Source organism: Esox lucius, chromosome 7 (genome assembly GCF_011004845.1).
Source record: "Esox lucius isolate fEsoLuc1 chromosome 7, fEsoLuc1.pri, whole genome shotgun sequence".
NCBI lineage: Eukaryota > Metazoa > Chordata > Actinopteri > Esociformes > Esocidae > Esox > Esox lucius.
This window is the reverse complement of record NC_047575.1, coordinates 42,421,069-42,445,625: the sequence shown is the minus strand read 5'-3', so window position 1 is coordinate 42,445,625 and position 24,557 is coordinate 42,421,069. Positions and strand designations below refer to the sequence as shown.

Below are 24,557 nucleotides of genomic sequence, written 5' to 3'. Positions count from 1 at the left end.
GTCCTACACCCTGTTAATACTTGTCCTACACCATGTTTATAACCTGGTCATATACCCTGTTAATACCTGTCCTCCACCCTGTTTATACCTGGTCATACACCCTGTTTATACATGGTCTGTAACCTGATTATTCCTGGTCTTATATCGTTTATACCTGGTCTTCGACCCTGTTAATACCTGGTCCTGTACCATGTTTATACCTGGTCCCATCCCCTATTTATACCTGGTCGTATACCATGTTTTGTACCCGGACCCATACCATGTTTATACCTGGTGCCATTCCTTATTTATACCTGGTCCCTGACCCTGTTAATACCTGGTCCTATACCATATTTATACCCAGTTAATACCTGGCCCTCGACCCTGTTATACCTGGTCCTGTACCCTGTTTATACCTAGTCCTGTGCCCTGTTTATACCTGGTCCTGTACCCTGTTTATACCTAGTCCTGTGCCCTGTTTATACCTGGTCCTGTACCCTGTTTATACCTAGTCCTGTGCCCTGTTTATACCTGGTCCTACACCCTGTTTATACCTAGTCCTGTGCCCTGTTTATACCTAGTCCTGTGCCCTGTTTATACCTGGTCCTGTGCCCTGTTTATACCTGGTCCTTCACCCTGTTTATACCTAGTCCTGTGCCCTGTTTATACCTGGTCCTACACCCTGTTTATACCTAGTCCTGTGCCCTGTTTATACCTGGTCCTACACCCTGTTTATACCTAGTCCTGTGCCCTGTTTATACCTGGTCCTGTACCCTGTTTATACCTAGTCCTGTGCCCTGTTTATACCTGGTCCTACACCCTGTTTATACCTAGTCCTGTGCCCTGTTTATACCTGATCGTACACCATGTTTATACCCAGTCTCTGCCATGACTACTTTTACCAACATTACACCGTCTGGTTCTGCCATGACTACCTTTACCAACATTACACCATCAGGTTCTGCCATGACTACCTTTACCAACATTAAACCATCAGGTTCTGACATGACTACCTTTACCAACATTAAACCGTCGGGTTCTGACATGACTACTTTTACCAACATTACACCGTCAGGTTCTGCCATGACTACCTTTACCAACATTACACCATCAGGTTCTGCCATGACTACCTTTACCAACATTAAACCATCGGGTTCTGACATGACTACCTTTACCAACATTAAACCGTTGGGTTCTGACATGACTACCTTTACCAACATTAAACCGTCGGTTTCTGACATGACTACCTTTACCAGCATTAAACCGTCGGGTTCTGACATGACTACCTTTACCAACATTACATCGTTAGGTTCTGCCTTGACTACCTTTACCAACATTAAATTGTCAAGTTCTATCATGACTACATTTACCAACATTAAACCGTCGGGTTCTGCCATGACTACCTTTACCAACATTACACCATCAGGTTCTGCCATGACTACCTTTACCAACATTAAACCATCGGGTTCTGACATGACTACCTTTACCAACATTAAACCGTCGGGTTCTGACATGAATACCTTTACCAACATTAAATTGTCAAGTTCTATCATGACTACATTTACCAACATTAAACCGTCAGGTTCTGACATGACTACCTTTACCAGCATTAAACCGTCGGGTTCTGACATGACTACCTTTACCAGCATTAAACCGTCGGGTTCTGGCATGACTACCTTTACCAACATTACACCGTCAGGTTCTGCCATGACTACCTTTACCAACATTACATCGTTAGGTTCTGCCATGACTACCTTTACCAACATTACACCGTTAGGTTCTGCCATGACTACCTTTACCAACATTACACTGTCTGGTTCTGACATGACTACCTTTACCAACATTAAACCGTCGGGTTCTGACATGACTACCTTTACCAACATTACACTGTCGGGTGCTTGTTGATTGGTTCAAATGGGTCATCGATCCTCAACCTCCTGATGAGCCCACCAATCAGGCAAAATGATGGTGATTGGCCGACACAACAGGAAGCAAGCCCATGTCTGGGACAGTCCAATCAGAAAAAACCCTGCTGTGTTACGCATTAGCCCCCTTGACCAACAGTGACCCTGAAAATCTCTTTGTCTTCCTTCCACTTTATTCAGGGAGAGAGAGGTAGATAGACAGGTAGAGAGAGGGAGGGAGAGGGTGACAGACAGGGAGAGAGAGGGTGAGAGACAGGAATGGAGACAGGGAGAGAGAGGGAGACACAGGGAGAGAGAGAGAGGGTGACAGACAGGGACGGAGACAGGGAGAGAGAGGGAGACAAACAGGGAGATGAGAGGGAGGAAGACAGACAGGAAGCGCCAGGGTGAATTGGACAGACGTTATGGGATTCTGTATTGCTGCAGCAGTAAGTGTTACAGATAAACAGGCCTTCTTTTCACTTTTCTCTTTCTCTGTCTCTCTCTATCTTTTCTCTTGTCGGGTTTTCGACAGGCGTATTCCTCTCTGGCTCCGTGGAGAGTTGCTGTTGTAGAATATTAAGAATCTGGTGACGGTTATACTCGTGGGAAAGACTTGCAGTAGTATTTCAGATACATGTTAATGGTGCAGTGTGTGTGTGTGTGTGTGTGTGTGTGTGACAAACCTAGATGCCGAGGCATCTATAAGATCTGGGTCAGTCAGCTGGGAAATTCTTCCTACCACCAGTGCCTTTATGGTGTGCTGTGTGTATCTGTCTGTCGCCCTGTGTGTGTGTGTGTGTGTGTGTGTGTGTGTATCTGTCTCCCTGTGTGTGTGTGTGTGTGTGTGTGTGTATCTGTCTCCCTGTGTGTGTGTGTGTGTGTGTGTGTGTGTGTGTATCTGTCTCCCTGTGTGTGTGTGTGTGTATCTGTCTCCCTGTGTGTGTGTGTGTGTGTGTGAGTATCTGTCTCCCTGTGTGTGTGTGTGTGTGTGTGTGTGAGTATCTGTTTCCCTGTGTGTGTGTGTGTGTGTGTGTATCTGTCTCCCTGTGTGTGTGTATCTGTCTCCCTGTGTGTGTGTGTGTGTGTGTGTGTGTGTGTGTGTGTGTGTATCTGTCTCCCTGTGTGTGTGTGTGTGTGTGTGTGTGTGTGTGTATCTGTCTGTCTCCCTGTGTGTGTGTGTGTGTGTGTGTATCTGTCTCCCTGTGTGTGTGTGTGTGTGTGTGTGTGTGTGTATCTGTCTCCCTGTGTGTGTGTGTGTATCTGTCTCCCTGTGTGTGTGTGTGTGTGTGTGTGTGTGTGTGTGTGTGTGTGTGTGTGTGTGTGTGTGAGTATCTGTCTCCCTGTGTGTGTGTGTGTGTGTGTGTGTGTGTGTGTGTGTGTGTATCTGTCTGTCTCCCTGTGTGTGTGTGTATCTGTCTCCCTGTGTGTGTGTGTGTATCTGTCTCCCTGTGTGTGTGTGTGTGTGTGTGTGTGTGTGTGTCTGACCAATATTGTTCTTACTTCTGTTAAATTGGGTTTGCAAGCAAGAACCCATCTTTAAGCAAATCAGGTGTTATTACACACAAACACACACATGTACACATGCACACACACTAACACACACTAACACAGGGAACAATAGTGGTTAGATGGGGCTGCATGCCATCACTTAAACAGCCAATCAGTGGAGGTAATGGGACATATCATAGAATACTGTATACTCTTTACAGAGACCTAATGGAATATAGAATATATTATTTGCAGAGACCTACTGGAATATAGAATATAACCTTTACAGAAAGAAACTGGAATATAGAATATATCCTTTACAGAAACCTACTGGAATATAGAATATAACCCTTACAGAAACCTACTGGAATATAGAATATAACCTTTACAGAAACCTACTGGAATGTAGAATATAAGCTTTACAGAGACCTACCTGGAATATAGAGTATAACCTTTACAGTGACATAATGACATTTGAAATACAACTGTTACAGAGACATAATGAAGTTTGAAATACAACTGTTACAGGGACATAATGAAGTTTGAAATACAACTGTAACAGCGACATAATGAAGTTTGAAATACAACTGTTACAGAGACATAATGAAGTTTGAAATACAACTGTTACAGAGACATAATCCATCCATCCATCTTCTTCCGCTTATCCGGGGCCGGGTCGCGGGGGCAGCAGTCTAAGCAGAGATGCCCAGACTTCCCTCTCCCCAGACACTTCCTCCAGCTCTCCCGGGGGGACACCGAGGCGTTCCCAGGCCAGCTGGGAGACATAGTCCCTCCAGCGTGTCCTAGGTCTTCCTCTGAGTCTCCTCCCAGTGGGACGGGCCTGGAACACCTTCCCGGGAAGGCGTTCAGGAGGCATCCGGAACAGATGCCCAAGCCACCTCAGCTGACCCCCCTCGATGTGGAGGAGCAGCGGCTCTACTCTGAGCTCCTCCCGGGTGACCGAGCTTTTCACCCTATCTCTAAGGGATTGCCAAGCCGCCTGTATCCGGGATCTTGTCCTTTCGGTCATGACCCAAAGCTCATGACCATAGAGACATAATGAAGTTTGAAATACAACTGTTACAGAGACATAATGAAGTTTGAAATACAACTGTTAGAGAGATATAATGAAGTTTGAAATACAACTGTTACAGAGACGTAATGAAGTTTGAAATACAACTGTTACAGAGACATAATGAAGTTTGAAATACAACTGTTAGAGAGACATAATGAAGTTTGAAATACAACTGTTACAGAGACATAATGAAGTTTGAAATACAACTGTTACAGAGACATAATGAAACTGTAAACAGTCTGTACTCCATCGTGTCATGCAGAACGGATTGTATGTGTTGCACTTAATCATGATTGAAGGAGAATGTATTAAAAAAGTAATTGTCAAACCTTTCAGAACCTTTCTTTACATGTAGATGTTCCATCTACTCTCAAAGGATTAAGACACTGGGGCCTTTCTTACAACTGTTGTTAGAAGGGATGTGCGACCAGATACAGAAGCTTTCCAGATCCTTGAGCTCCTTCAGACTGCTCTGCTCTAAGGGCCTCTTCAATTCAAACCATATGTTTTTTATGGGATTCGAGTCCAGCAGCTGAGATGGCCATTGCAATGTTCTGTTTTTGTGGTCAGCTAACAAATGTTTGTGGATTAATGTGAGCTTTAGGGTATTGTCCTGCTGAAAGATCCCCTTTTGAATTGTCCTGCTGGAAGAACCCCTTTGATTATGTTTCAGCCTCCTGGCAGAGTCACCAGGTTTTGGGATGAAATGCCCCGATACTTGGTAGAGTTCATAATCCTGTTCACTTTATCAGTGGAAGTCAAATCACCCCATTATATCAAAGTTACCACCGATATTAAACTGTAGAAATTGGGTTATTTTCTGCTTGTGTATGATATTTCCATGCAGGCATGGACCTAGGGTCTTGCCAAGGAGAAAAACATTTAGTGAGCCCCAATCTTCAGTTTTAATTAGCTGGTATAAAAGATGAATAGATGTTTAAATGGTCATCAATCATCAACAGTGTGCAACGTAGCTCATTCCAAATATACATACTAAATTAATGTGCGATGAACAGACAGAGGCAGAACCACTGAGAGATGTTTTAAACTAGGCTACACCTTGTTGGTTAGAATAATTGGGACAGTAGTAAAATAACATAGATCATGCATGATCAGCTAGACTGCACCCTACACATTATAAGCAGAAGCTTCTTGCACTTGTCTCTTTTTGGTATGGTCTTTCTGGTAGCCAAGCATCGGAAGGAATTTGAATCATAAGGCTTTCCGGTAGTTTTTAAACAAGTAATTTTTTTTAATAGAATTCTGGTGTTTGCTTTTAGGGAACAATATTGTTGTAAATCTGATCATCAGAAAGGTAATGTAATTTTGTCTTAGGGTAAAATCTAATTACTGTGCAATCATTTCAAAGCAAGATGAGGCGCCCCCCAGAATGTCACAGCAGTTGTAGTAGTAGTAGTAGTAAGTAACTGCCTCAGTTAGCTGTTGCAGTTAGCTGTTGCTGTTAGCTGTTGCATTTAGCTCATTACAGCTAGCTCATTTAAGCTAGCTCATTGCAGTAATTGCAGATAGCTCATTGCATTTAGCTCAATGCAGGGTGCTCATTCCTGTTCGCTCATTGCAGCTAGCTCATCGGATCTAGCTCATCGCAGTTAGCTCTTTGCAGTTTGCTCGTTGCAGTTTGCTCATTGTAGTTTGCTCATTACGGTTAGCTCTTCGCGTTTTGTTCATTGCAGTTGGCTCTTTTGCAGTTTGCTCGTTGCAGTTGGCTCAATGCAAGAAAAGGGCTTGAATCCTTCTCTCAGATTATCCCTGGGGTCCCACAGAGGGTGGTGCACTTGAAAAGCACAACTCAAGATTTTTGGGTTGTTAGTTGTTGAATATTTCAGCCTTATCTTGCTATGCACTAGCGACCCTTTGTGGTGGCTTGGGTGACTGTGAGCTCAGTTCAGATAGAAGATTGGAGAATCTGTTCTCTCCAGCACAGAATTCAAGTCTAAACGTCCTGGTTGAGCGAGCCGTGTGATAACAACACAAACTGCTTTGGAAATTGGGTTCTGCCTGTCCATGGAAAGTTGAGGACACAAATATATATAAAGAAATAAAAGAAACAAGAACTGTCAGAACCTGAGCCAAATGTCCAGCAAACATCTGTATTATCAAAAGTAAACAATTATAACCCGAAAAACCCGGTATGTCAATCGTAAATTAACAAACACACAGCAATAGCCAGGCTAAGGACTTTTCAACGGATATATCGACAGACCAAGCAATTTCCAGATTTTATGAAATAATGTCCTATTTATAAAAGTTTAAACATATTTTATAGTGTTAAAGAATGTTGATTTTTAATTATTTTCTTTTCAGGAAATAACGGGATTTGAAGTAAATGTTATGAAGGCATATGGGCCGGTTCCAAAGTGGTTGTGAGATGGTTGTACAATGGTTGTAATATTTTTTTTTGCTGGTTAGGCATATAACATAAGAGTATTATTATAACGGAGGTGGGCATGACATCCTGCATCTCCCTGCTGGCTTCCCTCTAAAGCTGAGCATCATCGGTCCTAGAGAACTGATGGAAGTGGTGTAGGTGGGCCAGCCAGGGGGCATTGGGGTGTGCTCCAGGAATGCCATGGTGTCTTGTCTTTCAGAAGGGACATTAAATGGATGTCACTAAAGATCCCAAGGCAGTTATTCTAAGAGGACATAGACTCAGGTATCCCGGCAACATTTCCAATCAAGCCAAAATAACGTCATGGGCCGGTTATTCATGCCCAGCTTCTGACTGGATTATTCATCCCCTCTTATTCCATATTGTAACAAACAAAAAAAAATATTATACAATGTGCACTAAGCAATCAATATAATGTTTAAGTTACTCCGGATAAGAGCGGCAGCTTAAATTAGTCATTTTCTTTTTTTTCTAATGTAATTACATTTTAGAAGCAGCATCATCAGGCTGAACAAGATGCCATTTAGATCTGTCATTTACTGTAAATACCATGATCTGTGGGTGTCATACATTAACTGAGATTTATCTCCGTGTAAATGAACAAAATAATCAGGTCTGCGATTAGACTGAGATAAATACAACATGAAGCCAGTGGATTAAAGATGTCCTCCATGTAGTCATCTCTCCTCTCTCTCTCCCTCGTCTCCTCCTTTCCTTCTCTCTTCTCTCTCCTTCCCTCCTCTCGTCTCCCCTTCGTCCTATTCAACACTACCTCTTTAGTTTTCTCTCTCAGTCAGATGTTATGTATATAAATATATATCCTGGTACTCTGTAATTCATTAGAAACAATTGCCTTCTTTCCTGAAATTATTACGTTTGTGTGTGCAGGTTGGCGTTTTCATGCAGTTTGCTCGTACACTCATCTTAAATGAAATGATTTGTGTTAAACTACTAAATTCACTTTTTAGGATTAATGACACAGAGCTCCGTTCTTAAGGACAGAATAGTGTGTGCGTGTGTTTGTGTGTCTGGGATGTACTCAGATGCAGACTGATTGCAAAAGGGGAGAAACTAACATCTGTGGGTGTGGCATAGCATTTGGCAAGTGCAAGGGGTTGTGGGTAGCCAGGCATTCTCTCCTTGGCTCTGTCTTCTTTCTCTCCCTCAGTGTGACTGGCAGGTGCCCAGCCTTCCTCACAGATGACTTGTTGTTGTGCTTCAGAGAGGATGACAGGATGACAGACTGTGTGTGTGTGTGTGTGCGTGTACTTGTGTGTTTCCTGTGGCTGTGTGTGTATTATTGACAGTGTCTTACGTCAGGCTGTTGATAGAAGCTAGGACAGTGTCTCTCTGTGTGCGGAACAGAGCTTTGGAGTCTGTGATTGACATCTAAGAGTAATTGTTATGTGTTCCAGTATGCATGTATGTATGTGTACGTGTGTGTGTGTTACGGAGAGAAGAGAGTGAGTGAGTGGGAAGCAAAAACTGAGAGTTACAGTTAAAAGGGGGGTGGGGGGGGGGGGGGAGAGAGGAATGACATTGCCATAAACCCTGTTTCAATCTGCATTGTTGATGCAAGTCATGCTGTATAAAACAATCACGTCAGGTGTGACAAAAGCAGGAAGTGTCTGGAAAATGTGTGTGCACATTTGTTTGTTGGTGTGTGTTTGTGGTTGTATTTGTGTGTGTGTGTGTGTGTGGGTGTGTGTGGGTGCATGTGTGTGTTTATGGGTGTATGTGGGTGTATGTGTGCATGGTTGCTTTTATTCCAGAGAGAAATGACTACATTGAGACCACAACAATCATCCAGTGGACGGCTGTCTTTTGCTTTCTTTGTGACAACTCAATCTACTGTAGCAGTCTTTTTTCAGACTCCTGTCCCCCTGTCCCCCTCCCACTCCTCTCTCCATCTCCACTCCCCCCTCCCTTGCTCCCCCTCTTGCCTCACCTCCCCCTTTCTCCATATCTTCCTCAAAGAATCAATTTAGTCTCTGTCAGTCCATCTCTCTCCCTATCTCTTCTTTTTCTACATCCCTCCCTCCATTTCTTTCTTTCTAGCAGTAATATGTTGTAGCACAGTGGCTAGTTTATGACCTCTCGCTTTCTCTATCACTGCCCCCACCCCCCCCCGAAAAAAATTAAAATCTTATTTAGAATGCAGCTGTATCAGGTCTAATCTAACAGACCTACAGGAGAATGCAGCTGTATCTGGTCTAATCTAACAGACCTACAGGAGAATGCAGCTGTATCAGGTCTAATCTAACAGACCTACAGGAGAATGCAGCTGTATCAGGTCTAATCTAACAGACCTACCGGCCTGGTCATTCTTCCAAAATCTGCGAAGGTCAGAACCAAGACACAGTGGTGATATTGTTGCAGAGGAGGGGACAGGGAAGGCGTGTGTGTTTGGATTGGATGTAGGCTACATGTTTAAATCAATTAGCCATACAGGAAATGAGTCACAGCGCATGCACACACACCCACACACACACACACACATACACACACACATTGTCATACCCAATTAACACACAGCAGGGGAAAGTGTAGCCAGCACCGGAAGATAAGACTGTAGAAGGACCGAAATGAAACAACTCTGAGAAATGGAGCTGGCACGTGTGGAGGAAAGAGGACAGTCTAGATGGACAGATAAGATCGAGGAGGAGTGGAAAATAGTGGTGGAATGAGGAGACAGAGAGGAAGAGTGAAGAGACAACCATGAAGAAGACGACTGCATAGTGTGCCACACACACACTAAGGCCTTATATATATATACACACACTAAGGCCTAATATATATATACACACACTAAGGCCTTATATATATATAAGCTCATACAAGGAGAAGACTGATCAGAGATGCAGCCAAGAGGCCCATGATCACTCTGGATGAACTGCAGAGATCTACAGCTGAGGTGGGAGACTCTGTCCATAGGACAACAATCAGTCGTATACTGCACAAATCTGGCCTTTATGGAAAAGTGGCAAGAAGAAAGCCATTTCTTAAAGATATCCATAAACAGTGTAGTTTAAAATTTGCCACAAGCCACCTGGGAGACACACCAAACATGTGGAAGAAGGTGCATTGGTCAGATGAAACCGAAATCAAACTTTTTGGCAATAATGCAAAACGTTATGTTTGGCGTAAAAGCAACACAGCTCATCACCACTGTCATGCATGGTGGTGGCAGCATCATGGTTTGGGCCTGCTTTTCTTCAGCAGGGACAGGGAAGATGGTTAAAATTGATGGGAAGATGGATGGAGCCAAATACAGGACCATTCTGGAAGAAAACCTGATGGAGTCTGCTAAAGACCTGAGACTGGGACGGAGATTGGTCTTCCAACAAGACAATGATCCAAAACATAAAGCAAATTCTACAATGGAATGGTTCACAAATAAACATATCCAGGTGTTAGAATGGCCAAGTCAAAGTCCTGAATCCAATCGAGAATCTGTGGAAAGAACTGAAAACTGCTGTTCACAAAAGCTCTCCATCCAACCTCACTGAGCTCGAGCTGTTTTGCAAGGAGGAATGGGCAAAGATTTCAGTCTCTCGATGTGCAAAACTGATAGAGACATACCCCAAGCGACTTACAGCTGTAATCGCAGCAAAAGGTGGCGCTACAAAGTATTAACTTAAGGGGGCTGAATAATTTTGGTCGCCCAATTTTTCAGTTTTTTATTTGTTAAAAAGGTTTGAAATATCCAATAAATTCCGTTCCACTTCATGATTGTGTCCCACTTGTTGTTGATTCTTCACAAAAAATTACAGTTTTATATCTTTATGTTTGAAGCCTGAAATGTGGCAAAAGGTCTAAAAGTTCAAGGGGGCCGAATACTTTCGCAAGGCACTGTATATACACACACACAAAGGCCTATATGTATATATACACACATATGTATACTCTGGAAAAAAATTAAGAGACCACTCCTAATATTTCTTATATCAGCCTCTCTAAATGTATGCCAGACATTCCATTCCAGTGTCTGTTAAATACCAACACAGGCACAACTCTGTTTACTTAGAGGTACTGATTAGGTGATTACCTGAACCAAATCTAATTTAACAAGAAACATATAAAAACCACTGCTGTGTTCATCACTATCCTCTTGCAATAGGACAAGCTGGATGGCAAAAACAGTGCAAGTAGTACCTCAAAGGTCATTTGAATAAAAAACTATTCAGCATGACAAGAGTTGAAAAGAAAATATTTGAGTGAGGAAAAGAAGGGTTCAATTCTGGCTTTACTGGCAGAGGGATACAGTGAGTGTCAGGTTGCTTCCATCCTGAAAATGTCAAAGACGGCAGTTCATAAGAACAAGGTCAAACAACAGACATTGGGGACAACAAAGTTACAGACTAGCAGAGGGCGAAAATGACTATCCACTGACCGAGATGACCGTCAACTCATTTGAATGTCACTCAACAACCATAGGATGACATCAAGTGACCTACAAAAAGACTGGCAAACAGCAGCTGGGGTGAAGTGCACAGTGAGGATGGTTCGAAACAGCCTCCTAGGGGCAGGGCTGAAGTCATGCAAAGCTAGAAAAAAGCCCTTAATCAATGAGAAGCAAAGAAGAGCCAGGCTGAAGTTTGCAAAAGACCATCAAGATTGGACTGTAGAGGAATGGAGTAAGGTCATCTTCTCCACAGTGTCCCACAGCCACTCTGAAATTTGGTTGGGGATCGGTGATGATCTGGGGATGCTTCAGCAAGGCTAGGAATCGGGCAGATTTGTCTTTGTTAAGGACGTAGGACTCAAGCCAAGTACAAGGTTATCCTGGAAGAACACCTGCTTCCTTCTGCTCTGACAATGTTCCCCAATTCTGAGAATTGGTTTTTCCAGCAGGACAATGCTCCATGCCACACAGCCAGGTCAATCAAAGTGTGGATGGAGGACCACCAGAGACCCTGTCATGGCCAGCCCAATCTCCAGACCTGAACCCCATTGAAAACCTCTGGAATTTGATCAAGAGTAAGATGGATCGTCACAAGCCATCAAACAAAGCGGAGCTACTTGAATTTTTGTGCCAGGATGCTCTGGATCGGCATATACGACAGCATGTTCCAGGTCCTGCCAATATCCAGCAACTGTGCACAGCCATTGTAGAGGAGTGGACCAACATTCCACAGGCCACAATCAACAACCTGATCAACTCTATGCGAAGGAGATGTGTTGATCTGCGTGAGGCAAATGGTGGTCACACCAGAAACTGACTGGTTTTCGGACCCCTCCAGTTCAGCTTCAATTGATACAGTTAAACTGACTAACGTTTCTTACTAAGTTTACCTCCACCACAAATAGCGTCTATGTATGCCGTTTTTTGCAACTAGCCGTTTTAACAGCGTATTAGCCAGTAATATGCTTTATCTACTAACTTACTGGAATAGTCATAATAATTCAGCAATTGCTAGCAAGTCTGCCAAAGCTATTTCATTTCATGGCATGAGAAAGTTTTTTTTATTTCATGGCAAAACAACATACTTTTTTTCTTTCATTCGTGAATTACATTTATACACTAACTATCAATAAAGGTGACAATAACACGAGAGAATCGTGGAATCTACCAGGAATTATTAATAAATGCTGTTGCTCTCAATAAATTTTTACTTAGGTCTTCCACATGAGAGGCACTGTCTGTAGCCATTATGCCACGGCATTACACGTTTCAGCAGTCACTAGACTCCACTGAGGATTGTGTTAAACTGACTAATGTTTCTTATTAAGTTTACCTCCACCATAGCGTCTATGAACTGTATTACTTTTGCCACTGACGGTTTTAAAAGCTTATTATCCAGTAATATCCAGTAACTTCCTAGGAATAATCAGAAGAATTGAGCTAGCGAGACTGAAGATGAACTTTTCCATTCCAGAAACAGTTGCAATATAACTATACAGTTTCAATTAAGGCTTACTATAACGTAACTACATTGTTAAGCCAGCAAATGTGTTTGTCTATCCTGACCCAAAACGCATGCACGAATGCGTACTTCGAAAATCCACCAGAACTAGTCGCGATATAACCGTAAACTGTTTTTCTTTTCAGGCTTACTATAATGTAGATAAGTAACGGTTTTAGCCAGCGAAGTTTTCGTCTATATGGAATAATTCATAATGCGTACATGATCAAGGAAGAGACATTCGCTCTTCTTAGCTGGCTCCGCTTACGTGGTCCGGCAAAAACAGTAACTCCTTCATCGTGTTATTATATATTATATATATATATATTATATATTTTTTTTACGTTTCAAGGTTTACTTGTGAAATGCACTGAACAACACAGCCAGGAAGAGTTGCACTGAACAACTCAGACAGGAATTGTTTATAAGATTAGGCAACTATTTGTTAGATAGCTGTAACATGGCGCTGCCTTAAAGATAAAACATTGTATGGAATATATGAGGAGAAAAGGTGTGTTGGGAAGCACACTGACAAAGGATGATGATTTGCATTTGACGCAGCCACATCAACCCTGTCCATACAGATAGGCCATGTGATCCTGCTGGATTCTGGAAGATCGAGGGTTATTGGATAAATTGGGATGACTGAATATCTAACAAACCTTTAGGGTGTAATATAGAAATGTAGCCCAATCATACTGAAGTTGTAAGCAATGGTTTAGAAACCCTTTCCAAAGGCACTGCACATAACCCATAATGTAATATGCAAATTCCATTTTTGGTCAGCTATTTAACTCTAACATTGATTGATCCCTCAAAATGTGTTCAATTGTTTATAGGCTATTCCAATTTGTCTAATGCCTCCTAATATGAAAGTAATCTAAAAGTAAGTAATCGGTTTACATCACTGAGTAATCAAAAAGTAATGTTACTCATTACAAATGTGGACAGGTAACTTGTAACTGATTACATTTAAAAAGTATCCTACCCAACCCTGTGTGTGTGTGTGCGTGTATATATGCACACACACACACATATATGTATATAGATTTTGAGCTATTATAATTGATTTATAATACCACTGTCAATAGAACATCTACAGATGGAAAGTGGGGCTCTCAAAGTAATGTTTTAACCACTTTGTCCCCACAGAACTGGCTGAGGTCACGCAACACACACACTTGCAGGCACACATAAACCAGCATGGCACCCCCGCCCCCCCCCCCCCCCCCCCCACACACACACACACACACACACACACACACACAAAGGCATGCAGACGGCTTGTGGCTACACTCACAGAATCAATAGTTCCTCTGTCCTTGCCTTAACTGTTTGCTTTTTGCTCTTTTTCTGTCTCTCTCTCCTCCCTTCTTTCCTTCCCCAAACTCCTCCTATGCCGTGTCTCCATCTCCCCTCCACTCATTCCTCCCCAAACTCCTCCTAAGCTGTATCTCCATCTCTCCTCCCCTCCAACAGCCCAGTCCATCTTTCCTTTCATCTTTACACTCCTCCCTCCCCCACCTCTTCATCTCTCTTCTCCTGCTCTCGCCCTCCTCCCTCCATTATTCCATTGCCCTCCTCTCCTCCTCTTCTCTTTCCATTCCCTCGTTTCCTGCACCTCCTCTGATCCTCCCTCCTCTCATCTGTCCTTCGTTACATCAAAGAAGAGCAGAATTGATTCCTGACCCCAAAAAGAAAACATCTAAAACTTGAAACATTTGTCCTTCAACCCTTCCTCCCTGCAGTGGACCCTTTCTTCTTTCTTTCTGTCTCTGGTTCTAGTGGTTTATTACATGATGCAGGGCAGGTGTGTGTGTGTGTGTGTGTGTGTGTGTGTGTGTGTTGTGTTTAGGCACAGTATATATACTTTAATTTTATATTTTGAGTGAGATTGTGACGGTGTGTTTTGGGCTGTGTGTGGTATGTGTGCGTGTGTGTGTGTTTGTGTATACATGTGTGTGTGCGTGTGTGTGTGTGTGTGTGTGAATGTATGTTGTGTCATATAGTGTTAAAGCACAAATCCTTGTCAAATGAACCATACCCCTTGTTGTCCTAGTAAACTGAAGCAGTGTTTCGGTGAAGATAATTCTGATAACAGCTGCTGAGACACAGATGTAATCAACTCTCTCCCATTACCACTACCTCTCCCCTAACACACACCCCCCCCCCCCCCACCCACCCACCCACCCCCCCCAGCCCCAGGTACTTCTACCTACGTCTCTCTGAAATTGATAAGCGGGTTCACAGCAGCAGCTGACGGGAGTGACGACAGGAGACAGCTGCTTCGTGAAATCAAATCTTAGCTTTGCTTTTTCACTGAGATTAAATCATCCTCATGTGTGCTGCACTGATGGCCACGCATGTTCCCTTCATGTCATGTGAACTAGGGGGCCAGCTAGCTTAACTGCTAGTTTAACTGGCATTAATGGACTCTAACCACCTGTCTTGAGGGACTCACACAGTTTTTTTCTCCTTAAATGGTGACTATTTCATGCCTGAGACAATTGGGTGCAGGGGAATGCAGTGAGGGGAAAAAACCAGGAGAGCTTTGGTCCTCCAGGACTGGGGTTGAATAGCACACATTTCTTAACTAACATTTCTGTTTCTCTCCTCTTTCTCCTCCACTCTCTACTTTCTCCTCTTGCCTCTCTTCTTTCTCTCCTCTTTCTCCCCTCTCTCTGCTCCTCTCCCGTCTCAGGTGGTGGCGGGTTAGGTGTGCTCCAGCTGCTGGTACTGTGTGGATGTTTGGAGCTGTCCTCCCCATGTCCTCGAGACTGTATCTGCTACACCTCTCCCAGTACAGTGTCCTGCCAGGCGCACAACTTCCTGTCCGTGCCTGAGGAGATCCCTGCCCAGAGCGAGAGGGTTTTCCTGCAGGTGATCTAACCCGCCCTCTGAACTCTTCAACACTACAACCGTCTGGGTTCTGGAGGAGGGATACTGAGTAACTTGGATGTTTATTTGGGAATGTTTTGGTCCAAAGCCATGCATTTAAGTTGTGCCAACTTTTAAGATTTGTACTGTCCTACTTCTACTTGTTTATCTTCACATAAACACCCCTCGTGCCAACACAGCATTTAGAATTGATGCAATAATTCCTTTACATTGTCCAGTCTGGACATTATAATCCCTATGTGATGTATTGTCTCACCGCAAATAGTACAACATTTATTTTCTACAAAAACTACAAAATAAATGTCTAGAAAATGCTTTCATAATGTTAAATAAAGACCCAAATTGAAATGCCGCTCAGTGAAGAAATATGCGTGAACGTCCCGGCAACAAGCAGCCAAACCTTCGCTCCTCTCTTTCCGTCCTCAAGAACAACCGGATCCAGCGTCTGCTACGAGGTCACTTCAGCCCCACCACCGCCATGCTGTGGCTCTACTCCAACAACATCTCCTACATCCAGGCCTCCACCTTCCACGGCTTCACCCGCCTGGAGGAGCTGGACCTGGGGGACAACCGCCACCTGAGGGCCCTGGCTTCGGACACCTTTCAGGGCCTGAGCCGGCTGCACGCCCTGCACCTCTACCACTGCGGGTTGCTCAGCCTACCGCCGGGGATCTTCGAAGGGCTCAGTAGCCTGCAGTATCTCTATCTACAGGTAAAGGACTTTGGTGCATTGTGGGTTTTTTACTTTTTGCACAGACCAGTGTGCGGTTGGTTCTCTGGGTCTGGATGTTCTGGTTTATGACGGGCAGTTCTTGTGAGGCGATTGGTTGAATATTTGTCAGGGAGCCATACAGGGAGCTTGGAGTGTCATTGCTTAGTATTCTGCGTTGTAGTGTTCATGCAGAGGCTCTTATCCACAGCAATTTACAAATTAAGGTTTAGCGCCTTCCTCAAGGGCACACTGATGGTTCAGGGATTTGAACCGGCAACCTTTTAGTCACTAGGGTAAGGCTGTGCTACATGTTGCCCTGAACAATGGTTACACAATACCGATGGACAAGTTAGTGTGCGGTAGAATTGGAGCGTCATGGGTTTGCTAACAAAACATATGTGAAGAAATGTGGACATCAGGTTTACAAAAATTTACCTATAAGAACCAGAAAGGAGGAGGTCAGAAGTAACGCAGTCAGAAGTAACGCAGTGATCCCGCCTCCCCCAGTATCACCAGACCCTCACAGGCATTTCTCATGCTCCCTCAGGATAACCAGCTGGAGTTTCTGGAGGATGACCTGTTTGTTGACCTGCTAAACCTCAGCCACCTCTTTCTCCATGGCAACAAGCTGTGGTCCCTGCACCAGAACACCTTCAGGTCAGAGACTCTTTCTGACCCGCCCCTCTTTGCTTTGCAATGTGTCCTAAATGGCCCCCCGGGCTCCTCCCCTTCTAATGGACTCCTTCTTGCTTGCCTTTAACAAAATCCATGCACCATAAAAATAGGGCTTCATCGGTTGATTAATGAATTGTCTGACTGACTGACTGACTGATTGTATTGTTATTTATTTGTGTCCTTCCAGGGGACTGGGAGTTCTGGACCGTCTCTTACTGCACCAGAACCGTCTGCAGTGGGTCCACCGCCTGGCCTTCCACGATCTGCGTCGCCTCACCACCCTCTACCTGTTCAACAACTCCCTGGCAGAGCTGTCTGGGGCGTGCCTGGCTGTGCTGCCCGCCCTGGAGTACCTGAGGCTCAACGACAACCCCTGGGAGTGTGACTGCAAGGTAGGACCCAGTTTGCCCGACACGTTAGAAATGCGCCTTAGAACCGTTGCGGGTTGGACGGGGGCGTTGGAGGGCGGTTCATTGTAGACTTAATTATCTGTGGAGTCCCTCACATCTGACTATTTCATTGCCTGACTACCCTGTAATAAGAAGAAAGTGATCATTTTGCAAAGAAAACCCAATGTTAGACAATCCCCACTTGGTCTGAAATGAATCGGCCCACTGGGAATTTTGCCGAAGTGCCTTACGGTGAGTCCGTCACCGAACACACCTCGTTGTTTCCATCGAGCCTAGGGTCACATCCTACCATGCTCGCCCACCCAGGGTAATCGTCCCTACTATGTTTTGAAAGGCACTAATCCATTAAATAACATTTGAATGGTTCAACTATTAAGCCGTTATCATACAATTATTACTGCATTCATCCAGGCCCTGCCTCTCTGGGATTGGCTGCGGAGGTTCCGCGGGTCTACGTCAGCTCTGGGGTGTGTGTCACCCCCTGAGCTCCGGGGCCGGGACCTGAAGGGCCTGAAGAAGGAGGATCTGCCCAGCTGTTCGGCAGGAGAAGCCGGGGGAGGGGGTGTCGTAGGCGGGGAGGACGAACTGGGCGAGTCCCTGGTGAAAGAGGAGGACCACCGACTGAATCACCGGAACCACCGACACCGCCACAACCACCACCAGTACCCGCACCTCCCCCACGGAGACCAACACAACGGGGACCCGCCCCCCCCGGCCTTGCCAAGGCCCCCCACAGGGAGCCGTAGGAACTGCACCCGCCACCGGGGGCGCAAGGGCAAGGCTGGGGGTCAGGGGGGGGTGAATGAGGTGCAGGGCGAGGGGGAGGAGAAGGACTACGACCCTGGAGAGGCTAAACACGACCCCTCCACGCCCCCACGCAGGAGGAACAAGTGTGTCCCCAGGACTTCAGTTGGCCCGCCCAGCGGGGTCCAGAGAGTCAATGGTAATGCAGCGTGCCGCCCCACTGGGGCTTTTCTCTGCCTCCTATTGGCTGTGCTCCTGTCCATCACGGCCGTGATCCTGCGGTGAGACTGGGGAGGGTTTACACTTGACTGGTGTTTTACCCACAGCACGGTACACTCGTCTGTGAACGGCGGACTCACTCTGGCTCCTGCACGGAGGTGTGTGATTCTGTGTGTGTGTGGGTGGGCGGGTGTTTGCGAGCACGTGTGAGTTTGTCTTAGTGTACTGTATGGATGTGTACCTGTGACATATGGAAGGGAAGGTCTTTGGGATACCCGTCGCTCTTTGATTATGTCATAAAGGGGAGACAGTGGCTCACCTCCGGAGTTCTGATTTCTGTGGTTGATCGACTGAACTGAGGATTTCAGGAAAGGTCTTCTGCTACCGCCGGGGACGACGTCTCAGCACAGACAGACAAAACGACCCTGCTGAACTTGCCGTACTGTAAAAACATCTCTAAAAATATCAGTCCACTGGGTTCTGTGATGCTGTGTTTCTAAGTTCATAGTGTGAAGAGTGTCCATGTTTGTCTGCCCACTGCAAAACCAACCAGACTTTTACCACAATTAACTGTCATTATAACCTCATCCTGAAAGGGAGAGAACCCTGAAGCGAGAAAGGGAATATGGGAGAATGTGTGTGTGTTTAAATATGATTGTGTGTGCGTGTGTGTGAGAACATGCATGTTGTAAATGAACCAGTCCCTTGACCATTTCGGTAAAGGGACAATACAGTATACAAGCCATTCTATTTCTAGAGAAAGAAAGGGAGGGAAATTGAGAGGACAGAGTGAGAGGGAGAGAGAGGACAGTGAAAGAGATGGGAGAGAGAGAGAGAGAGGAGGTTAGAGTGCCTACAGTAAGTCTTGATTCTCAAGAGATGCAAAAGCCAAGAGGTTAGAGGACAGTGATGGCTGACAGAGCAGTTGAGAGGTTATTGGTCCCTTTCATTGATCTATTGAATTTACTTCTCCCACAGCCTAAGAGCTAGTAGCAGGGCCTGCCGTATATGGACATACACATCAGAGAACAAGAATGATGGAATGATTGAATAAGGATGTGAATTCCCGGCTGTCCAATTAAGGGTGAAGTGAATAAATGCACTCCCCCCGCACCCCCCCCCCGCCAACCCCCACCCTCGTTGTGGAGTGTGCTGAGCCATGCAACCTGAGAGACAGATGCTGATTCTACTGCACTGCTGCTACATCTGAGGAGAGAGCTGTGGAATCCTCCAGGTGATTCTGGAACCTTCATCCATGGTTTCTAGCTCTTTCTCACAGAGAGGTGAGACCGCGCCACTGGGTTGATTGAAGACAACCCAGTGCCCCATGTGGACTGGAGGGGTTACAGCACATCCCAAGACCTGTCCAGTCTTACCCACTTACAGTACTCAGCTTTCCTCACACTGATTGACGTCCCCCTGTAGAACAGCGGTCTCCAACACATTCAAATAGAGTCTGAAGACCACCCCATTTCACTGAGTCATAATGGTAGCCTGGCAAAGCTGATCCTTATGCCGGATCCTTATGCTTCTGCGCCGCGGTCTGGCTCCGATTATGTTTTGTTCTGTCCTCCATGCAGTTTTATACCCCACTGGGAGCATTTCAGAAGTGGAGCGCTGCAAGGCAGCTGTACTGGCAAGATCACGAGACCAACAACAAACAACAATTAACTAATTTTCCTATCCGACGTTGACTTCCTTTGTTTTTGTATTTTATTCCTTGTTCTATAGTTCCAGAATTGTAAAACATGTAGGCAAGTAAAAAAGTTTAAAATCAGACAGTCTAACTAAAAATTATATAACCTTGGCCTACCTGAAAAAGATCTGTACCAAATGTAATTATTTCAAGATGCATAAATACAGAATGACAGTAGGCAGAGTATTAGGTTATAGTACTCACTTATAGTACAGAAAGTGTACTATACTAAAAATATATATATTTGAACTGTACGGCTTGAACGCGGCGGTGCCTATCTTTAGCCAAGCAGAGCGGAGAGCCGCAGCATTGACTAGCGTGGCCGCGATCAGCTCCGGTGGACATGTCTGAGCCGGAAAGCGCAGCAGAAGCGCCTGGTGAAATCTAGGCGTTAGAATGGACGAATGTACGCTGCACTCAGGAGGCTTTGCCTGGCTAGCATACTGGCTAGACTAGCGCCAAGCTAAGATGTTCCATGTTCTATGGATTCTGTTGCTATGTCTGATCCGGAAGTGATACATGGGGTACCAGGTTTTTATTCCAGCCCATTGCTAAAAGCCTTCATTCAAGCTAATCCTGTGTTTTCAATTCATTTCAGGGGGTGGAACCAACAAAGGAGTGGCCATATCTGTTTTTGTTTGTTTCAGCCGAGCAGTAAAACATCTGTCTTGGCGAGTGTTCAGTTGGATCAGGTGTGTTGGTGCAGGCCTTGCCCTCCGCTGTGTGTCCCCAGAGCCAAGGTTGGCCGTGGCTGCAGTTGTTTTTGTGCTGCTGTGAAACCCTGAGGTGACGCTGTAAAATGACCGTTGTGACCGTTTGTTCGTGGAAGGGTGACTTCTGTAACCACTGAGAAACTGGCGTGGTCCTGTGTGTCTGACTGACTGACTGATTTCCTGTCAAGTGAATGGACAGTGGGGGGCTGCTGTTCATTTTGCCTTTCTATTAAATTGTTCTTTCTTCCGTTCTGTCTTTGTTAAGCTGAACAATTTCAGATAAACGGTATGCTTTTCATTCCCCTTTACCTTCTCTTTTCTCATTCCTTCCATCTACCCGTTCCCCTCCTTCACTCTGTCCTTCTGTCACTCCTTCCCTCACACTGGTTGACTCTGTTTTGTATGTGGTTATAGAATTACGCTCAGACTCAAAAGCTGTTTATAAACTACATTAAAAAGAAGTGTCCTCATATCGCTGAGGTGGACTGTTTGTTGGCTCCTCTTTTGTTTGTCTGTGAGCGTGTGTACGTGTATTGTGTGTACGTTGTGATTGTGTGTGTTGAGTGAGTGCTGTGAGTGTGTTGGTATGCATGCGATTTCTATTTCATTGAATGTTGGACTTGCAGGGAGAAGAGGAGTTGGGAGCCAAAGATGGAGATAAGGGAGAAACTGAGGAATGGGCAGAATGTGGCTTTAGTTTGAATTGGAATGAACGATGGAAATACGGAAACAGATTCATGCACATACAGTGGGGAGAACAAGTATTTGATACACTGCCGATTTTGCAGGTTTTCCCACTTACAAAGCATGTAGAAGTAATTTTTATCATAGGTACACTTCAACTGTGAGTGACGGAATCTAAAACAAAAATCCAGAAAATCACATTGAAAGATTTTTAAGTAATTAATTTGCATTTTATTGCATGACATAAGATACATCAGAAAAGCAGAACTTAATATTTGGTACAGAAACCTTTGTTTGCAATCACAGAGATCATAGATCACATAGATCCTGTAGTTCTTGACCAGGTTTGCACACACTGCAGTAGGGATTTTGGGCCACTCCTCCATACACACCTTCTCCAGATCCTTCAGGTTTCGGGGCTGTTGCTGGGCAATACAGACTTTCAGCTCCCTCCAAAGATTTTCTATTGGGTTCAGGTCTGGAGACAGGCTAGGCCACTCCAGGACCTTGAGATGCTTCTTACGGAGCCACTCCTTAGTTGCCCTGGCTGTGTGTTTCGGCTCGTTGTCATGCTGGAAGACCCAGCCACGACCCATCTTCAATGCTCTTACTGAGGGAAGGAGGTTGATGGCCAAAGTTGTTGGCCAACATACATGGCCCCATCCATCCTCCCCTCAATACGGTGCAGTCGTCCTGTCCCCTTTGCAGAAAAGCATCCCCAAAGAATGATGTTTCCACCTCCATGCTTCACAGTTGGGATGGTGTACTTGGGGTTGTACTCATCCTTCTTCTTCCTCCAAACACGGTGAGTGGAGTTTAGACCAAAAAGCTAAATTTCATGTGGTCTCATCCGACCACATGACCTTCTCCCATTCCTCCTCTGGATCATCCAGATGGTCATTGGCCCCAGACTGAGGGGGATTGACCGTCATCTTGAACTTCTTCCATTTTCTAATATTGCGTCAACAGTTGTTGCCTTCTCACCAACCTGCTTGCCTATTGTCCTGTAGCCCATCCCAGCCTTGTGCAGGTCTACAATTGTATCCCTGATGTCCTTACACAGTTCCCTCGAGAGTTAGGAGTCTGTTTGATTGAGTGGGTGGACAGGTGTTTTTAGATTCCGTCTCACACAAACCTGCAAAATCGGCAGTGTATCAAATACTTGTTCTCCCCACGCAACACTATTTTCCACATGTACCGTAGCGTGTGACTGGCTCAGAGCACAGACAAGGAGTACAACTGAGGTGCCTAAAGGCTTATATTAAGGAAATCTATCTTGCAAAAACAACAAACAAGCTTCCGCTGGTTTGGACCTATCAGTCTTGGTCGATAGAAAGAGAATCAAACAACATCTGTCACACGTGCAATTTTTTTCCTCCCAATGTCTTCTAGGCTGTTGGAATAGCATTCCAGGTGACTACCTCATCAAGCTATTTGATAGGCGGCTTGATCCTCAATGCGACTTGGACTTGAGGATCAATGACTTCTGATGTAACTTGGACTTGAGCTGTATGACCTGAGACTTGCTTTCCACTCACAGACTCACACACCTTGTGTTCCATGTTCTCGACATGCATCCAGTGGGTCAGGGTGGGACAACACAACAATACTGTACTCTAATTGAAAAAGATTGTTGTCTGGATGGCAGCACATGTTGCTCTAAAACCTGTATATGTTGTTCAACATTAATTGCGCCTTCACAGACATGGGCAATTAATGTCACCCATGCCATATGCAATAATGCACCCCCATACCATCACAGAGGCTGGCTTTTGATCTGTGTGCTGATCAGAAGCCGCATGGTCCCTTTCCTCTTTAGTCCGGAGGACACGGCATCTGTGATTCCCAAAAAAAAAATCACATTTTGATTTGTCAGACCACAGGAAAGCTTTCCACTCTGCCTCAGTCCATCTTAAATTAGCTTGGGCCCAGAGCAGGCCTTTTAATGATATTACAGTGGATATAAAAAGTCTACACACCCCTGTTAAAATGCCAGGTTCTTGTGATGTAAAAGAATGAGACAAAGATAAATCAGGTCAGAACTTTTTCCACCTTTAATGTGACATATAACGTGAACAATCCAATTGAAACATAAACTGAAAAAAATAAATAAAAATCACAACGTGGTGTGCACACCCTTAAACTAATACTTTGTTGAAGCACCTTTTCGTTTTATTACAGCACTCAGTCTTTTTGGGTAGGAGTCTATTAGCATGGCACATCTTGACGTGGCAATATTTGCCCACTCTTCTCAAAAGCGCTCCAAATCTGTCAGATTGCAAGGACATCTCCTGTGCACAGCCCTCTTCAGATCACCCCACAGCTGTTCAATTGGATTCAGATCTGGATTCAGATCTGGCTGGGCCATTCCAAAACGCAAATTTTCTTTTGGCGAAGCCATGCTTTTGTGGATTTGGATGTGTGCTTTGTGTCGTTGTCGTGCTGAAAAAAGTGAAATTCCTCTTCACCTTAATCTTTCTAACGGATGCCTGAAGGTTTTGTGCCAAAATTGCCTGGTATTTGGAATTCTTCATAATTCCCTCCACCCTGACTGAGGCCCCGGTTCCAGCTGAAGAAAAACAGCCCCAAAGCATGATGCTGCCACCACCATGCTTCACTGTAGGTATGGTGATCTTTGGGTGATGTGCAGTGTTTTTGCGCCAAACATACCTTTTGGAATTATGGCCAAAAAGTTCAACTTTGGTTTCATCAGACCATAACACATTTTCCCACGTGCTTTTGGGGGACTTGATGTTGGTTTTTGCAAACTTAAGCCGGGCTTGGATGTTTTTCTTTGTTATAAAAGGCTTCCGTCTTGGCACCCTACCCCATAGCCCATTCATATGAAGAATACAGGAGATTGTTGTCCCATGTAGCACACAGCCAGTACTTGCCAGGATTCCTGCAGTTCCTTTAACCTTTTCACGCGTGAGTTTCAAATATTCCTTACCGACCCCCCAGCATGAGTTATTTTGCGCGTGACTTCAGTACTCTCTCCAGCATTTGAACTCACGCCAGCATTTGAACATTCACATTGCTAG

General features: G+C 44.8%; 1 protein-coding gene across 3 annotated transcripts in view; it reads left to right on the top strand.

Annotated features, from left to right (window-relative positions):
- The window catches only part of LOC105028499 (reticulon-4 receptor-like 1), a 103,018-nt gene extending 81,665 nt beyond the window's left edge, over positions 1–21,353 (top strand). The window contains exons 3-8 of one of the 3 annotated variants that reach the window (XR_002196919.3): positions 15,467–15,645; positions 16,091–16,375; positions 16,923–17,032; positions 17,238–17,442; positions 17,872–18,581; positions 20,718–20,787. Coding sequence is in view for 2 of the 3 variants with exons in the window: in XM_020047920.3 (XP_019903479.3) it covers positions 15,467–15,645; positions 16,091–16,375; positions 16,923–17,032; positions 17,238–17,442; positions 17,872–18,403; positions 20,718–20,896 (1,490 nt within the window). In the remaining variant the exon portion in view is untranslated. Of the gene's footprint in view, positions 1–15,466; positions 15,646–16,090; positions 16,376–16,922; positions 17,033–17,237; positions 17,443–17,871; positions 19,551–20,717 lie in introns of those variants that run through there. The other 2 variants (XM_020047920.3, XM_010901271.5) reach the window with 2 other exon arrangements.
- Positions 21,354–24,557: the final 3,204 nt, after the last annotated feature.